The sequence below is a fragment of the Triplophysa rosa genome, linkage group LG11 (genome assembly GCF_024868665.1).
Source record: "Triplophysa rosa linkage group LG11, Trosa_1v2, whole genome shotgun sequence".
Classification (NCBI taxonomy): Eukaryota; Metazoa; Chordata; class Actinopteri; order Cypriniformes; family Nemacheilidae; genus Triplophysa; species Triplophysa rosa.
In genome coordinates, this window is record NC_079900.1 from 6,799,946 (window position 1) to 6,818,476 (window position 18,531).

Consider the following 18,531-nt stretch of genomic DNA (forward strand, 5'->3'; position numbering starts at 1 on the left):
GATTAATGTACACCAGGTCTTTCATTTTGTGGACTGCAATAAATAAGATTCACTCAGTAGTTTTATCTTTGAAGTGTTATTCATTTTTAAATAACTTCATTATTTCCCCTCATACATACAGATGATTGTACAGTTTACAATCGTGAAACCGGATAAAAATGTCTCATTCACGTTTCGTACTTTCCTTCCCGGCGAAACATCACAGCTCACATTTACAAACAATTTACAGAGAATCCTCCTTCGCAAGGCCAGTTTCAAACAAACTAAAATAAAATAAAAATGCAAAACCCAAACTTGATCTATTATTTTTGTCTAATAAGGGAAAAAAATGAAATATATTGTGCCACAGTCTTTTCCCTTAATGTATGTTCACACACAAAACCACACACATACACCCATGTTTGTGTAATAGCAGAGAGCATGCTTTCTAGTTAAGCACATATGTACAGCCATTTACATGTTTGTCATACAAAAAGAAAACCGAGTTAAATACAAACACTGTTGTACAGTAAAGCAGTATTCCAGGTCAACCTGGACCTCTTTTTTCTTAAAGAGAAAGTAATTCAAACACTGCAAAATAAACTGCTCTTTTTTTTACAGCAGTTGACAAAAACTGGTGAAGCCATATTCAGAGAATTCATCTTGCTGTCTTCATCCCATTAAATACGGCCATAAAAAAGTACCTGGCCTTTGTAAGTTCAATGGTTATTTAACAGAAGTTTTGAAATCATGTATTTGAAGTACTCACAGTTTTAAACAAAACGGAAAATTTCCTGAAGGCCAACAGCTTTGCAATGTAATGCGTTTCAGTGCACAGAGAAACTCTTAATACTTGAGATGAATGAGGCTTTAAAATAAAAAGATGTTTTCCACACACCATGAGAAATGTTTCTTTGGAAAAGTTTCCGGTTTTATGGTGTGACGAGTGATCCATAAAGAGCAGGTAAGTTAGAAGTTCACCACCTGAATGCTACCTTCAACCATCACTAATGTTGATTTGCACTGCGCAAAAAGTAGTGATCCATTATAACCTGTTGACAAAAACTTAAATATTTCACATTGCTGACTGTGCGTCAACTTAACGAAAGGCAAACCAAAAACACGACTGCATTGAGATTTATACATACATTTGTACAAACATAACTTAAAATGATAAATATCACTTTTTTGCTTTAGCAATATGGATCTGGAATATTTTAGGTACATCTTTAGCTCTGGACCCAACAGGAGAGGTGTTATTACGAGTCTGAGCAGGGACACTGTTCGCCCACTGTCAAGCGCAAGGTTTCTAAATGTGGGTCCAGGGTTGGCTCCTGGCGGTCACCTCCTGAAGGTACAGAGAAGTATGCGGTTGGTGTACAGCAGTTACACAGACTTACTAGAACTCCAAAGGGTCTTAATTTTATGTGTCCAGATCCACTTTTTCGTATTCCCTTCATTTTAGTGGAATTACCCCTGACAAGTCATCATCGAGACACGGGGACATAAAATCAGAGTTTGCACATGTTAGATATCCCTCAACAAGTCTTAATAAATCTCTCACACTGACTCAATCTTTACACATTAGACTCCACAAAGGGTCTCTTTGGTTTGATGGGTGAGGTTGGGCCTTGCCTTTCACTACGAGAAATTTGCCTAAACTCGTTGTCTTGGTACGCCTGGGAGACTGGGAGAGTCCGCGCCACTTTCACATCAGGGTACGTGGGAACCTGGCTAATTCGGCCCATAGCATCCGCCCGGTCCCGTGTTACACCTGGAGGGTTGGCGTAGAAATCATCATCCATGAGGTGGCCGTTGTGAGCATTGTTGGTGCGGTTGTAATACGCGATATGGCTGAGGGGTGCCGCTTGCTGCCCGTATCCTATGTTACTTGGGGAAGTGGCTGGACTGTTTACCACCGTATCCAGAGAAGAAACAGTCCAGGGCCGTGAAGCTGAGGAGGAGGATGCAAGCGAAGGCTGCTGTGGAAGGTACTGCTGAGTCCGTGCCGTTTTGTCGATAATGCCCATGAAGGGCGTGGCACGAGAGCGAAGAGCCTCGCCTGGGTACGTCCCGCCCACCACCCGGAATTCAGTGCCTTGTGGGGGTGACATCGGTGAAAGGTCATCGTGGTAGCTGCCTTCGTAGGAAACCTTAAGCGGGATCTCCATTTGCTGTGTTGATGCTCGGAAACTCTGGGGTAGATTTGCAGCGGAACCGGCCCCTAAACTGTTGCCTGATGTGGAGAAGCGCAAACCCGTACTGTGGGAATGAATTAGTGGACGTGGGGCTGAAGGATGCTGTTTGGGTTCAGAGGTATTGGCACTGATCGGACGTCTTTGTGCATGAGTGTTCTCGGGTGAACCCATCGTCACCTGTCGCTCCATCTCATGGGGTGAGACTGGATAGTAGGCGGTTGATTGACTGCGGCTGATCTGCGGCACCTGACTGTAGCGGACACCTCCAGGACTTGGTCTGTATGCGGAGGAGGGCCTCTGAGGAAGCTCGTCCTCCATGATGCCAGGGTCCATGCTCATGGCACGCTGGTACAAGGCTCCTGCGCTAAGTATGCCTTGAGGTTGAAGCGACGCAGAGTACCCTCCATCCCCAAGTTCATCCATGTCTCCTGGGCAGCGGGCACTCATGGAGTGAGCGATCTGACTGTAGGCGCTGCTGCCCAGTACAGCACTGGAGTGTACGGCGGTGCTGGGCTGGTTGGTGCGGATGATCTGTGCCTTGGCTGGCTGCAACCACTGGCCCTGTTGTGGCTGATGGGAAGTCTGTTGGGGAAGCTGAAATGAACGTTGGCTGCTCATCTTGGAGAGAGGCGACTTGGGTCGACCAGACAGCTGGTCTGGTTGGTATCGCCCCACAGAAGCTGACTGGGGACGGTACACGGCAACTCCTTCAGAAGTAGGGCTGGCACGGTACTGTGGTCCGAGTCGTAAAGGGGAAGGTGGTGGGCTGAAGTGGTAGGAGGCTTGATGGGGCGGACTGGGCCGATAGTGAGAGACCTGGTGCGTCGGAGAGAGTGACGGAGAGGTGGATTGGTAGCCTTGTCGAGTAGGAGATGAAATTGAAGGTGGGCTGGGTCGAAGCTCAAACGCTTGAACCAGGTAGGGGGAATCATGATGGCTGGGGGATGGGGGCATGTTTTGAATGACTGGAAGCCCGGATGGAGTAGCATGGGACTCGGCAGGAACACCTAGCGGTAGGCCATCCAGATCCCTCTCGAGGTAATCGTCTTCCTCCTCAAACAGATCCTGGACGGGCTCCATGTCTGAGAAACGGGGCTCCATTGATGGAAGCGGGACCATGGGTGGGCCTTGATCGTTAGGAGGGGAAGAGGGCGGATCCAGCTCCTGTTGCTGAGCGTCTTGATGACACTCTTCTTCAACACGCTGCAGCAGACGCTGGATCTCCCGGTTGTTGGGACACAGATGCATGGCTTCACTCAGGTCCTCCAGGGCTGCGTGGAATTGCCTGGAAAGAGACAAACAGAGAATAAGAAAGAGCAGGGAGTGAGAGAAATAAATAAATATCTTGTATTGTATTATAAAGCGACCAAAGGTGTACATTTTATATCTGTGTTTGTTGGGTATCAAACCCACGACCTTTACAATGCTATGGGAACATTATGCGTGTTATGTTTGAGCATTTGTGCATTTAAACATGGAATGTCATCCCTCCTAGATGTCCAAAGTGTCAACTGAACCCGGAACATTCCTTTAATCAACCTATCAAAAGCGTAGACCCAAAAAACAGATCTCCCAAAACAAAACAAGTGGATTAAAGTACATTGTGGGGAAAAAAGGAATAAAATATGAATGATGGACATTCTGAGGAAAAGGAATCTGATCGGTCAACATAACATGAAGTATGAAGAAGAAATCTTATCCTGATTCCGATGTCTGATGGCACTACTTCAACCAATCAAAACATCATCAACTGGTCTGGGTCATGAACACTCACTTGGCGCGTTATGTGCGAGAGACAAAATGTGTTTTTTTTTTAAGCGCTATCCTTTCTGTTGGTTGCTACGGTTACCTGCTGCTTCGCTTGGCACGGGCTCGTGCGTAATAGGCTTCATAGGATTTGGGTTTCAACTCTAGTGCCTTGGAGGCAAACTCCTCTGCCATCCCAAAGTCCTGCAAGCAACAACAGGACCAACAGTCATACACTGAGCCATACATGAGATCAGAGCGAGGACAAACACATTCACACGTGGACTTGCACAATTACACACACATATACATACATACATACATATGCAACATTTATGCACACAGACACTCTTACAATCAACATTAAATGAGGACATAAACAATGAGCCAAAAACATTCTGAGCAAATGTGCAAACGTGATAAACGGACATAAAATTGTGAAAACGATCGTACAGACGCACACACACATATATATATGCTCTATGAGGACAGTGGGAAATGCAATGCCACAGCTCTTCAAGACTGAGCCAAACTACGTTCTGTACTAAGCCTCACAAATCGATAAACCTACAAACCAAACTGAGACAGAAACAGATGAAAGTGAGATGGGAAAAAATGGGTGTCGTTCAGAGTCACCAGCAACTTAAAGTTACAGCATGGTCTAAGTGCACGGGGAGCTTTCAAGAAGTTTCCTCAAGGGGACTGGATGCTTGAAATTCAAACCGTAAAATATTTTTAAGGGTGGGATTAAATGAGAAATAAAGCATTATTAAAATGAAATGGGAAGATCAAAATACTTCCTAGTACGTCAATAAACCCTTCCTGTTGACATCCTGAAGTGTTTAAAGCTAATGAGTATTTTTTCGGTATCGAAAGTCTCTTCACATCTTAGCCATCAAGAAGTCAACCAATGTACATGTTACTCCACACACCCTGTTGCTCATAAACAATGAGCTTACAAAACCTCTATAAGTTCTAACAAAAACACAAAAAGTTGCTTACATTCTTTATCACTGTAATGTACTCTACTTTGTTGTATTGTAATGTCCAACCAGACAATGAGAGTCATTGACATGAGGAAGTGTGGCTTTGGAGAGAGTTCTACAGGAAGAGCGAGTTTCTTACCAATTATATGCTTTCAAAGCTAGCTTGCTAATGCTAACCGTTACGAAACACTGGCTTTAAAAAACAAATAAGAATACACAGATTTAACTTAACACTAATATTTGCACACATGCAATTTTTTATCAAGTTGCTGTTTTGTGTGTTTATACAAAAAAGAAATTTTCAGTATACTAATTGAACAAATACAAGTCATGAGACATGCCAAAAAATACTAAAACTAGGGTACCATTTCCATTTATGCATTTGGCAGATGCTTTTATCCAAAGCGACTTACATTGCATAGTATTATACATTTGTTTCTGACTATGGGATCGAACCCATGACCTTGGCATTGCTAATGCTATGCTCTAACCACTGAGCCACATGTCTCTGTACTGTGCATATTAATTTTGTATTCATAAAAACATACACATACATGCATATATTTAAAATATAAAAAATTGAAATCAATAAACATTTGTAAATAATTTAAATGATTGGTAAAAATAAATAAATTAGGGCTGTCAAACGATTAATCGCATCCAGAATAAAAGTTTTTGTTTAGAGTACATAATATATGCCTGTGTACTGTGCGTATTCATTTCGTATTTATAAAAACAAAAACATACACACACACACACACACACACACACACACACACACACATGCATGTATATATTTAGGAAATATTTAGATGTATTTATTTATATTTACTAATAATTGAAATGATTCAAAAATGTTTATTCATTTTTATATTTTTCTTAAATGTTTGCATGTATGTTTTTGTGTTTATAAATACAAAATTAATATGCACAGTACGCAGACATGTATTATGTAAACACATACTTTTATTCTGGATGCGATTAATCGCAATTAATCAGTTGACAGCCCTAACTGAAACTATGTAAAGTCTTAGATCACAGAAAATTCACTCAAGTCAACTTCTAATAAAAGACAAAATGTACAAAATGTACTCAATTTGAGTTTTATTAAATAATATTAAATTGTCCATGATGATAATGATCAAACTGTCTATGATGAAGTTTTTTAAATGACTACAAATGAGTTTTCAGTGTTTGCTCATAACGTTTGTAAGATTCTGTAAAAGAGTAAAGGAGGGACAGGATAGAGCATTAAGATTAAATCTGAGTTTTCAAGACTCACGTTCATCTTCCTGCGGCAGCGGGAGAGATTGAGCAGCAGAGAGACTTTGAGTTCACGAAAGGTCTTCAGGTCTTCTGTAAAACCCTCTCGTGGGAACTTCTTTAGGGCGTACTGGTACCGCTGAGCTGCTTCCTTCACTTTTCCTTTCTGGACAAGTGAAACCAGAGAAATTTAGTGTATATAATAATCACCATCCTGATTCTTATGTCAAATATACATATTTATTGTATATATGCGGTTTGCAGCCATAATGCTGATGTATAATATAAAAATAATGATAACAACTGGTATGAGCATGAAAACAAACATGATTTATCCATATGTTATGTATTTTTGATCTGCCACCAGGGGGAACCAATATACTGTAGATTTTTTTCTTATTATATAGTCGTGACTTAAACTAGGCACCCCGTACTTAATATTATTCTTTATTTTTAACCTTTAAGAGTAATATTAAACTTAACAAAATGACTGAATAACACAAATTTACCAAATAAATCAAAACTGTTATATTTTGGCATCCTCAGTGTAGTCACCCATTACCTAAAATTTGCAGAAATGTTCTCTTAGTATTTAAGTAACCAGCGTTACTGAGCGTCATCCTGAGATGCTTTTTAAACAATATTGAAGGTGTTCCCATCTATGCGCTGGGCTTTTATTGGATGCTTTATTCTTTAGTCATCCATTTCAAAAACATTTTTTAATATATTTTTCGTTTAGCAATAAAATTATAGCGCAGATGAAAGCCACTGACCTTGTAGAATCCATCTCCCTCCTCCATCAGTTTGCTCAGCAGAACGATCATAATATCAGGTTTGGATGTCGCCATTGCCCATGTCGCTGGACCTGAAAGCAACACAGTATGAAAAAGGAAAATTTCAGAGTCAACAGAGACTGAGAGAGACCGTTTGTGCACAAGACTAGTTCTTCCTAATCTCTGAGGGCCACAAAGGATTGAGTCAAACTGGCAGGATATCTCGCTTGTGGAGGCAAAGTCTACAAACAAAATTTAAATATCGCAAAAAGCCACAGCAACACACACAAAGATAAATAAAACAAATAAAAAACTATTTGTTGCTTATTTCTTGCTGAATTCAAATCTTTAAAACAAAATCTATATAACAATAAAATACTGATTCCTACGGAGCCCTTTTAGGGACATGGTGGTGGAAAATATATGAGAGGGAAGATACATTTTTTTAAAGCTTTTGCATTATTCGCAAAACTTTTGCGTTCCCCTGAGAAACATTGCGTTCCCTCGCAAAGATATTTGCGTTCCACAAATCGAGCCTTGAACTGAACTCAGGCGGCAGCCGGCTGAGACAAGACCGAAGGGATCGTCAGTAAAGTGAAAAACCCGAAGATCATTAGGCTACTAAAAATAGTCATTAACTTCAGTGCTACATACTGAAGTACAACTAAAACCAGTTTATATTCAGCAGGAGAGCATTAATGTGTAAACTGAATTTGGTGACACTAGTGTGTAACATTGACGTTATTAATGACTTTTTGATTTTTGTAGTAACGCTTTTCGTATTTACAGTCACTTTGCAGATGGTCCCTTTGGACATCAATTTACATTCTTGTTTTGATGAAGACCAGGTTGTAGATCCTTGTCTAAGGAATTATGTGTTATTTGTGTTATAACAACGTTTAGCTCACGAATTATTGGTGTAGGAATCTACTATGAACCGCTCCATTGTTAATGTACGGAGCGGGACAACAGGACGTGTTTGAATGTTTTTGCGAGGGAACGCGATATTTCTCGGGGGAACGCAAAAGTTTTGCGAGATAACGCAAAAGCTTTATAAAATATTTTTCTCTTCCCTCTCATATTTTTTCCACCACCATGTCCCTAAAAGGGCTCCGTAGATTCCAACTGTGACTAAACTTGCGGTCATGTTGGAGTCTGAACAGGTCAGGTGTGTGAACTGGTTTAATCTGAATGGACAGTGAAGAGAGGGTTGAGACAGGACGGTAGGTGTCTATAAGAGCTTTAGGCCACATCCACACAAAGCCAGAGCTTTGCCTATCCAATTTTTCCTTTTCACTGCGTCGTCTCAAGAAATATTTGCGTACACACGAAACCGCTAAACCGACTCAATACAATGTAGCATACACGCCAAATCAGTAACTTATGTGGCTCTGTAATTCTGCCACAATGATACACTAAAAACGGAGACGACGACTTGGAGCATGCGCATAAACTGTGCGCGCTGGGGTGATGACATCATCGTTTAAAAAAATATATGGATCGGCTGGACACATGAAAACGCAAGGGTGGCGTTTTCAGATTTATCCACTCTGGGACCCGGTTTAAAAAAAAAGCGGTTTCAGGCTCCCAAAACGCCAGATCCCTGTGGACGAAACGCAGATACGATACAAAATCTTTACATATACAGCTAAACGCGTCTCCGTGTGGATGGCCTCTCAGACAGGCAGTGATTTAGTGCAGTTCATGCAAGATGCAGCTGAAGAATGCACAAGATATACAGTATTACTAAACTGGGTAACTACTTGAAATAAGGCCAAATGACAGAAAAAACTGAGAGAAAAACATAAGTAACTGTTTACATAGGATGCATTCTTCCCTAAGCAGCTGTTCTTTGCTATACAGTTTTGAAGGTTCCAAAGTTTTGAAAATGGCCATCAAGGCCGTGTACTTTACAAGTGAATTTAAAAAAAGCACAGAGCAATGCAAGAGCACATCCAGTTTGAACGCTGCCTTAAGTCCGGTTCACACAAAGCATGATAAATATTAAGACAACTATAACAAAAGCTATAAAAATGCAGTTTTACATTTTGACAGGCTGTCAATGTTTTATAGTTATACTTAAAGCATATAAACCTTGTGAACAGGCCTTAAGTTTGCATCAAATTCAATATGTGGCAATTCCTCAGCATCATGCAAAATGTAATGCACTTTATTTTGTTTACATGCAGCCATGTGACTGAACAAACACACAAAATGAACATGGACAATCCACGTCTACCTTCAGAACAGGACTTCAAAAATTCATTTCGTGTGTTTATTTTCATTTTTTTGTAAAAACGGGCGAAACAACACAAGTCGATCAATGAACAATAGACCACACTGGTGATGAGATGATGGGACACAGTCAAAAAATGGCAGGTGGGACGCACAAAGGTCTGTTTTACCTCGGGCACGAGTGGGGAGTGTCTGACATCCTGTTTACGGAGAGAGAGGAGGTGGGAGGGGTCACGAGTGAAAGGGTGAGAGGTTATTGGGGCATGGGAGGGGCATCCGTATCAGACAGGGAGCAAAGGTTTATGGGAACAGACAACAGGGTGTGATAGGTAGAGAGAGAGAGATGTGTTAAGGTGTGAGAGAGTGACACGAGAGGAAGAACAAGGAAGATCAGGCGTGAGAAGCCGTGGCAAGCAGCAACATTAGCAAAAGCAACAAGCCCATCCTGATCAGCTAGAGATCAGTGCAGTTCTGGAGTCTGGTGGGGAACACGAGGAAGCGGAGGAGGTTAGATTAGGATGAGGTTACAGGGAGGGGAATGAAGAAGATACTGAGATGGACCAAACTGGTCCTAATTTTAGTGACTTTTGGAATATATGAAGAGTTTGGTTCCAAAATGAAATAACTCAGTTTTAAAAAAAATTCAAAAATCATGTTTTTTATTATGCATTTCAATTCATATCAATCAAACTGCAATTGGTTTGTTTTGATTTAAGCCATAATAACTAAAAAAATTCAGCTAACTAACACAATAAACATGATAACTTAATAAAAAACATGATTTTTGATTTTTTTTAAAACGGAGTCATCTCATTTTGGAAGCAAACTCTTCATATATTCAGTACATGTGTCGACTGTATTCTGACTTTTTAGAATGATTGGCAGCACGACAACCCAGAATAATATACATTTCAAATATATAAAGTGGTCTGTGCAAACATCTGCCTGCAGGCGTTGCAACAGGTTCGTTAAGCGATATCAGCTTCAATATTTATTCATCCACATGTGCTGTTCATAAATGCAATTACACTTGCAACCCACAGAATTACTAAGACACTTCAACTAAGCACTGTTAGGTTTTTTTAATCTTTTTGACCCCTACCTATCTTGGCACCCTTCTTTAACAATGCGACCACCACCGACGTGTTCCTGCAGCCAACGGCTCGGTCCAGAGGACGCATGCCGCTGTAATCCACATGCTCGATCATAGCTCCATGATCCACCAGATACTGTACCTGAAACCATATAAAGACAATCTTGTTTTAGCTTCACACGACAACTGGCGACTCTTAAAGGTCCAGTGCGGGAAATTTAGAGGCATCTAGCGGGGAGGTCGCGAATTGCAACCGACCATTCACTGCACCTCTCCCCACTCCTTTTCTGAGCATTACGGTGGCTGACACAGGACTAAGATGTCATCACATTTTCGCTTCTTTGCCGAAGGAGATAACGTATTTACAAAATGCGCTCTGTAGAGCAGTTTGTCCGTTTGGGCAACTGTAGAAACAACATGGTGAATTCCATTCAAGGGGACCCGTGGTGTATGTAGATAGAAATACCTCTTTTTAAGGTAATAAAAACATAACGCTTCATTATGTAAGGTCTTTATACACTTCTGAAGACATAGTTATGTATATTATTGCATGTCTGTTAATAGATCCTCTACAAAATTACAAACTGGACGTTTAAGTCATCAAAACTATTAAATTTTAAACTATTAAAATTTGAAATGATTTATTTCAAATAATTTTAGAAAAGACTGAAGTGTGAAAGTGTTTTTAATGCTGCATATCTATCAAAAGTAACGTAACAGTAAACAGTCGGACATGGATGTCTATCATAGCTGTGTAGCCAACAAAAATTGCTAATTGCTAATGCTAATAGGCCAACCAACCACTTCGGAGTCTCCATAGAAGGCGGCGAGATCCAAGGGTGTTCGGCCGCTCTTGTCCGCGTGGGCGGTTGCCGCACCCCTCTCAACCAAGGCACGGACCAATGGGAGGTGACCTTTAAGACACGCCCAGCTCAGTGCTGTTAGCCCCTCCTTGTCCATTAGCGACAATGAGGCACCTATGAAATGTATTTTAGAGATAAGAAAGTCAGAAAATATATACTGATTTATGTGGCTGCAATAAGTAAACTTAATCTGTTTATCACTAATACTGTATAAACCTTAAAGGGGTCATATAGCTCGAATACGTGTTTTTCTGTGTCTTTGGTGTGTTATAAGTTGCCCATGCATGTATTAGACACGTAAAATTGCACAAATTAAAGTGTCGGAACAAAAGATGCATTCTATTTAAAAGCGAATACTCACCCAGACCTGCCTGAAACGCCTCGTGTAACCACACCCCCACAAATCTTCGTCAGTTCGTGGTATGATTTGACTAAGACCGCCCAAATGTATACGCAAGTAAGGTGGGCGTACCTGTCAGTACAATTGCTTTGAAACCTGATGTTCCAAATATGGTAAGAGACGTTACATTTCCGTCACACGCTTGCAGTATTCGACCAATCACTACGCACTGGTTAACTGGCCAATCATAGCACACCTCGCTTTTCAGAGCGATGAGCTTTGTAAAAAATCTGCAGGTTTCAGAGAGGCGGGGCAAAGAGGAGATACAAACATGCACGGTGTGTGGAAAATACAGCATTTTTGAACCTTAAATCGTGTATACACATTGCATTACATCTAAAACAAACCATAATATTCGTTTTAGCCGTGTCATATGACCCCTTTAATCATATGATTGTATAGTTTTAAAGGCACACGCAACGCAACATAAACAACGGACTCAGAGTTCCTTTAGATGCATTTCTATTCTATTAGATTATGACAGCTGTACCTTGAGCCAGCAGGAAGTCAGCAGTGCCCAGATGTCCCTCAGACGCTGCCATCATGAGAGGAGTGCGGCCCTGTTTATCAGCCATGTTCACATCGGCACCGTGATTCAGCAGCAGGTCCACAATCTGCACAACCACACACATAACACACATCCTCTAAAGAGCCTGATAACAATGAACAGCATTGTTTATTAGTGATTTTTTTGGTGTCTGTATGGTGGATATGAGGTATGTTAAGATGCCCCGAGTAATCCCCACCTGCCAGTGTCCCTGTCGCACGGCGCTGAAGAGAGGCACGACGCCCCTCCGGTTAGGCTGTGCCACCGCCGCCCCCTGTTCCAACAACAGACGACACACATCCAACTTCCCTCGACCCGCTGCAGCCGTGAGTGCTGAGGAAACCAGAGAGTGTCAATCAAAACACATACAGTACACACACACGCACCGGGTTTCCTTGTTATAGGGGCTTTCCATAGACATAATGACTTTTATACTGTACAAACTGTAAATTCTATCTCCTAAACCTAACCAGCACACAAACCTTTCTGCATTTTTACATCATTTAGTTTGACTTTTTGTTTTCCTCATGGGGACCAAAAAATGTCTCCAAAACGTCAAAACACGCACACACACAACATCTGTTGTACCTGTTTCTCCCCACAGTGTGTCAAAGTTGTTTATTTGGGCTCTCTCCTCCTCTTCCTCATCTTTCTCAGGCAGATCCAGCAGATATGATACAGTCTGTGAATAACGTTTTACATTTTATTGATCTAGATTGAATCATTTTAATTTATAATTTGTCATCATAGTTTTTTTATTTTCATTTCTTTTTTGGATTGTTAGTTTTAGATTTTTAATATGTTTAGTTTTTGAACTGGCAGTCTATAGGTCTACCGATGTTTCATGTGTTCACTAAGATACAGTTTTGTTTTTATTTCAGTTTACCAAATTTATTTTTATTTAAACATTTTTTATTATGTTTTATATTTCCAGGGTTGTTCGTACACTCAGGTAAATGTAAAAAAATATATATATATTTAATAAAAATGTGTGTATACCTCCGTATAGCCCATGCTAGCTGCTGCAATAAGGGCCTGCTGAACCGCGTGGCTTTTGCTAAAAGATCCAGACTGCTGTCCGTCAATATTCCATTCACACTGAACCAGATACTTCACCACCTCCAGATGACCCCGCAGGGCAGCGTGGACCAGAGCGCACTGACCGTTTTTATCCAGGTGGTCCACCTATTCAGAGGAAGACATCAGACATGGTTAACAAACACACCAAAAAAACTTCAGGCAAGATGCAATGATTGGTTTATAGGAATATCGTCTAGACCCCAGGCTACCTCCATACATCTATTCACGTCAATGGCTGACCTTGGCTTTCCTGCTGCAGAGAGCGGTGACAATGGACAGGTGTCCCGCGGAAGATGCGTAGCCAAGTGGGGTGAGTCCGTTCTCTGATACGCCCTCCACATCCGCCCCGAACTCCAACAGCAGAGCAACCGTCTCCAGGTAGCCCAGGTGGGCGTGCACGCATATAATGGGGGCGTTGTTTAACACCTCTGTGCGATAGTTTATGTTGGCACCGCCCAGAATCAGCAGTCGGGATACCTTGAGGAAGACAGGGGAGGGTGTGAATATTTATGATTCAAACAACTGCATATTGAGAATACGTCCACATACAGTTGGTTTAAAGGGGTCATATGACACGGCTAAAACGAATATTATGGTTTGTTTTAGATGTAATGCAATGTGTATACACGATTTAAGGTTAAAAAATGCTGTATTTTCCACATACCATGCATGTTTGTATCTCCTCTTTGCCATGCCTCTCTGAAACGCGCTGATTTTTTACAAAGCTCATGGCTCTGAAAAGCGAGGTGTGCTATGATTGGCCAGTTAACCAGTGCGTAGTGATTGGTCGAATACTGCAAGTGTGTGACGGAAATGTAACGCCTCTTACCATATTTGGAACATCAGGTTCCAAAGCAATTGTACTAACAGGTACTCCCACCTTATGTGGGGGTGTGGTTACACGAGGCGTTTCAGGCAGGTCTGGGTGAGCATTCACTTTTAGACAAAATGCATCTTTTGTTCCAACACTTTTACGTGTTTACGTGTCCAATACATGCATGGGCAACTTATAACAAACCAAAGACACAGAAAAACACGTACTCGCGCCATAATGACCCCTTTAAGATAAGAACATTTTGAAAGACATTGAAAAAGTCTGACATTTATAATGCCAACGTAAGGGGTTTGTACAGTAGCACAGATGATTAAAAACCTATTTACAAGTCAGATGGGAATAAACAACACGAAGGAACGACAAGCAATCTGTCATATCGACACACTTCACATTTCAAAATAAAACTCAAGGCAATTCATCAGAAGTGAGTTGAGTTGCTTTCAAACACTGCTTAATATGTCAATGTGATTTATGTCGGTGAATGGATTGACTGGACCATCATTTTTGTTAAAGAATGTTGTTCACAATGCTGTTTGATGACAGAAACAACAGCTGATACCTTGATGTTAGGTGTGTAGAGGTTTCTCAGCGAAGCCAGCGCGGCAGAAAGACCTTCTGAACTGTAGGAAACCCACAACCCCTGCAGAACTGAGGAGGAAACCCCAACCTTCTTACTCAAGCCCTGCAAATATGACAGTGCGGTTTGTTAAAACTCATCCATTCCACCAGCTTAAAAGCATGTGTACGTTTGTGAATGTTGTGTGCCCACCTTAAAGATGTGAGCTTTGAGAATGTGGTGACCGAGTTCAAGGGTCTGTTGTCGATTGAGCTTTCCTTCTTGTCTTGAAAACCAGAATGCGAGCAGTGTGTGTCCACTCCTAAAAAACCCAGAAACTTTTAGCGTCAGTATGGTTGACATCTAATGAGGTTCGACAATTACAACTCACAAAATTCCCCTTAGCATACGGGACCTCCTAACCTGGGTTCGCACAAGAACTTGGTTTTCTCTCCTTCATCTCTCCAGATGAGCCACTCTCTAAAGGAGGGGTGGACGAACATGCGCGTCCCGTCGCGTCTCTTCACCAGGAAAGGCGACAGGAGTTCTGATCTCTGCAGGAAATCGTCCCAGTCGAGAGCCGCTCCCCGCACCACGCTGGAGTTGACGGCGCTGTACGCCTGCTCGTCGGTTAGGGGGTGCAGCGAGGCCACGGCCACATTAAGCAGTGGAAGAACACGCTCGAACGAGGACTGCGTGGGGAAACGCATGTTCAGCTGCAGCAAATAGACCTCAGCCAGATTTACAGGAACCACCTGAACACAAACCATCACAAATACGGTTATTAAATACATTTAATAAAAAACAAAATCCTTCTATTAGTTTTCATCACATGAAAGTGCAACTTCAATATAAAAGTTATATCGTGAATTTACAAATAGAGTAGTGCTGAGATGAAGTATTTTTGTATGCAAACCCCAGAAGCGAGTTAGCATTTTAGCACTTCCGATTCCATTGCCCCAAAGTCTATGGGTTTTTATGAACGTGTTTTTGGTAAATTGCCTGAAATAAGATTTGTGGTTGACAAAACCTTTTAAGTATTTTCATGATTTAATCTATGACATAAAACACACCAGTTATAACCCGCTCGAGCTTTATCGTGTCTTAAAAAAGAAGGTTGCTAACAAGTTGCTAAAGGTGACTACATCCTTACGCGGAGACGTTAGACATCATCGGGCATATAAATATCACAAATAATGAAACATGGGCACCAATCTCTATAAACGTAAATGCGGATTCATTCACGGAGTAATTATTTACCAGGGAACACATTTTTAATAAAGTTTGAGAAAGTTGTCTGAAATTTGGTGGTGATAACGTTGCTATAGATCGACAGTAGTGTTTAGTCTGTTTATAGCCTCATGTTAGCTTTTTACTTCTGGCGATTGTATTAAGGCTTTAAAGGGTGGTTCTCTTTCAAACAATCGCTCGGTATCTCACTATGGGAAACGCCTCAGGCTTGATAGACTATGGAAGCACCAATTGCACCACGTCTGCCCGACGGGCGGACCAATCACAGCTTAACATAAGAGCCCGCCTCTCTTTATTCTTTGTCTCTTCCCCGTGAAGATTTTTCCTCAGCACCTTGGCTGCGCTGCTCCAGTTCATAAACGTGCCGTTAAGGTCGACGTTGCCGAATGCAGTGCAGTTGGAATCTGTCGCGGATTCTCCGAACTCGTTACTGAGTTTTTTGTTTCTTTTAACGCTTTCATTAGCTGGTCTACTATAGCTAACGCGTCAAGGCGAACTACTTGTTTCTTCGTTATGTCCGCGTTGAAGGTCGCTGCAGAGAAAGGGAAAGACCGCTCTTGCCCGGCAGCGTGTGTGTTCATGATCTCAGGTAGAGATTCCCATCCAATGTGCATCGCGTGCATGGGTGTCAAGCATGCCCAGGTTGCGCTAGTGGATGCGGAAAGCTGTGCTCACTGTCGTGCCATGCCGGCCAGGATCTTGGAAAGGCGGCTTCAAGTGGAGGCGTCCTCTAAAGCTGATCCGTGTCTCTCTGCTATCCCTCCAGCTCAAGAGACTCAGCCGTCTCCCCCGCAAGGCCTCTCCTGTCAAAGGCTACTCTTCTCTGGATGTGAGCGAGATGGAGGAGCTCAGGCTGTCTAATCCGCCCTCGGTTGAGCAATCAGTGGCCCATCACCTGCATCCAAACAGGAAGGCCACTCTATCATCTGCCAGTCCCTCCCTCCCGGGGAAAGCGGAACGCGTCCGTCTACCAGAAGATCTACAAATCGTCAGCGCTATTTGTGCGAGCACTTAATGCGACCTCGTTGTTGATGGCCTATCAGGCCGAACTGTTAGAGGAGTTGGGCACTCAACTAGACTCCGGCAACCCAAACCCGAGGATTTGGGAGGAAATCTGCAATATCACCGACCTCAATCTGCGCACCTCGCGCGGTGCAGAGCTGCGGACGTACAATGGCTCTCGCCGTCGCGGGCGAGGTCACTCTGACTGAATCTCTCCAGCATCGGGGACAGAGAGAAATTAGATATTCTCGATGCTCCGGTAGATCCTAAGGGGCTGTTCGGCCCAGCGGTGGCGGATATGAGAAATGCGACCTCCAGAAAAAAGAAGGAGAAGCGTTTGATGTCTGTCTGCCGCGTAAGAGAGCTCAGCGTTCCCCAGCCCCCCCGCGGCTGGATCCTTCGATGCAGAACAGGAGGTTTGTGAATGCGCCTAGGACCGTTAAACCCCGCAGCGCTGAGCAGATGGCTCGTCCCCCCGCTGCTCCAAGCTCTACTAAACCGTGGGGTAAGCAGTCTTATGCGGCGGCCACCGCGAAGTCTAGGTCCGGCCAATCTTCGTACAAAAAGAAGGACTCCTAGGACAGAGCCTTCGACTGGAGGGGACGGACAGCACCTAGGGTTTTCTGTGATGTTCCCCCGAGTCCGCCACATCTGTTCCCCCACCCGCAAAGAAACGGAGGATGTGGAGCACGGACGTAAGTTCGTTTACAAGTTGTGTTCAGGCCCGTTCAGTTTCTCCTCAACACACAAAGTTCAGAGTTTTGCAGACAGCACCAGTGCTGAAAACTCAGCCACTACGAGAGTGTGGTCTGGTACGTTCAAGCACAAGTTTTCAAGTGCACAGTCACAAAGCACTTCAGCCCCTGGGTTCAAAACAAATAAAATATTCTCCGTCGCATCCAGGCTCAACGCCGAGGGCGCAGAAACACAAAAACATAACTATGGCGAACCGGGAATTAAACGAGTCTATGGGCCAGACAAATCCCGGCCGGTTTTTTCTCTGTCCACTAGATGGCGCCAGACCTCCATCTATGGAAACGGTTCAGCAGAACCCACTGGCTCTTCATCAAGAGGTTTGGAAAGAGTGTTCAGTGCATCCCTGGCTCCTCGGGTGCTGGAAGCAGAGATATTCTCCCTCTTAGAGAAAAGGGCCATAAACCGAGTTCTGATTGTGGAAACTCAAAAGGGTTTTTATTCCCGTTATTTTCTAATTCCAAAAAAAGACGGGGGCCTGCGCCCGATATTGGATCTGCGTGCTCCAAACAAGCACTTACGGAAGTACAAATTCCGGATGCTCACAGTCGCACTCTCGCACGGTCGACCTCAGGGATGCTTACTTTCATATAGGCATTTACCCTGCGCACAGAAAATATCTCAGGTTCTCTTTTCAGAGCGAAGTGTACGAATTTGTCACTCTTCCATTCGGAAGAGTGTTCAGCAGGTGTATGGATGCAGCGCTATCACCGCTGAGACATAGAGGTCTCAGGATTTTGTCTTATCTGGACGATTATCTGATGTGTGCTTATTCGCAAGAGCGAGCGGAACAGGACACGGAGATTCTCACGTCTCATCTCTCGAATCTGGGATTCAGTATCAATTATGCCAAAAGCCGGCTGATACCGTTTCAGCAGATAGAGTATTTGGGTCTTCGCACAGACTCTATAGCGTACCACGCTATGCTCTCGGAGAGGAGAATAATGGCGTTTTATCAATGCCTATCCCAC

At 42.8% G+C, this 18,531-nt stretch overlaps 1 protein-coding gene across 5 annotated transcripts in view; it reads right to left on the reverse strand.

Moving 5' to 3' along the window:
* Positions 1-78: 78 nt before the first annotated feature.
* Positions 79-18,531, reverse strand: part of tanc2a (tetratricopeptide repeat, ankyrin repeat and coiled-coil containing 2a) — a 143,894-nt gene continuing 125,441 nt past the window's right edge. For 4 of the 5 annotated variants that reach the window (XM_057345086.1, XM_057345089.1, XM_057345088.1 and 1 more), the window contains 15 exons: positions 14,978-15,309; positions 14,768-14,876; positions 14,558-14,680; positions 13,404-13,640; positions 13,083-13,268; positions 12,672-12,765; positions 12,283-12,416; positions 12,027-12,150; positions 11,075-11,250; positions 10,283-10,415; positions 9,351-9,380; positions 6,946-7,037; positions 6,192-6,338; positions 4,027-4,127; positions 79-3,462 (listed from right to left, as the gene is read on the reverse strand). In XM_057345086.1, coding sequence (XP_057201069.1) covers positions 1,557-3,462; positions 4,027-4,127; positions 6,192-6,338; positions 6,946-7,037; positions 9,351-9,380; positions 10,283-10,415; positions 11,075-11,250; positions 12,027-12,150; positions 12,283-12,416; positions 12,672-12,765; positions 13,083-13,268; positions 13,404-13,640; positions 14,558-14,680; positions 14,768-14,876; positions 14,978-15,309 — 3,924 coding nt within the window. In that variant the 3' untranslated portion in view covers positions 79-1,556. The remainder of the gene's footprint in view (positions 3,463-4,026; positions 4,128-6,191; positions 6,339-6,945; positions 7,038-9,350; positions 9,381-10,282; positions 10,416-11,074; positions 11,251-12,026; positions 12,151-12,282; positions 12,417-12,671; positions 12,766-13,082; positions 13,269-13,403; positions 13,641-14,557; positions 14,681-14,767; positions 14,877-14,977; positions 15,310-18,531) is intronic. The other variant, XM_057345087.1, reaches the window with a different exon arrangement.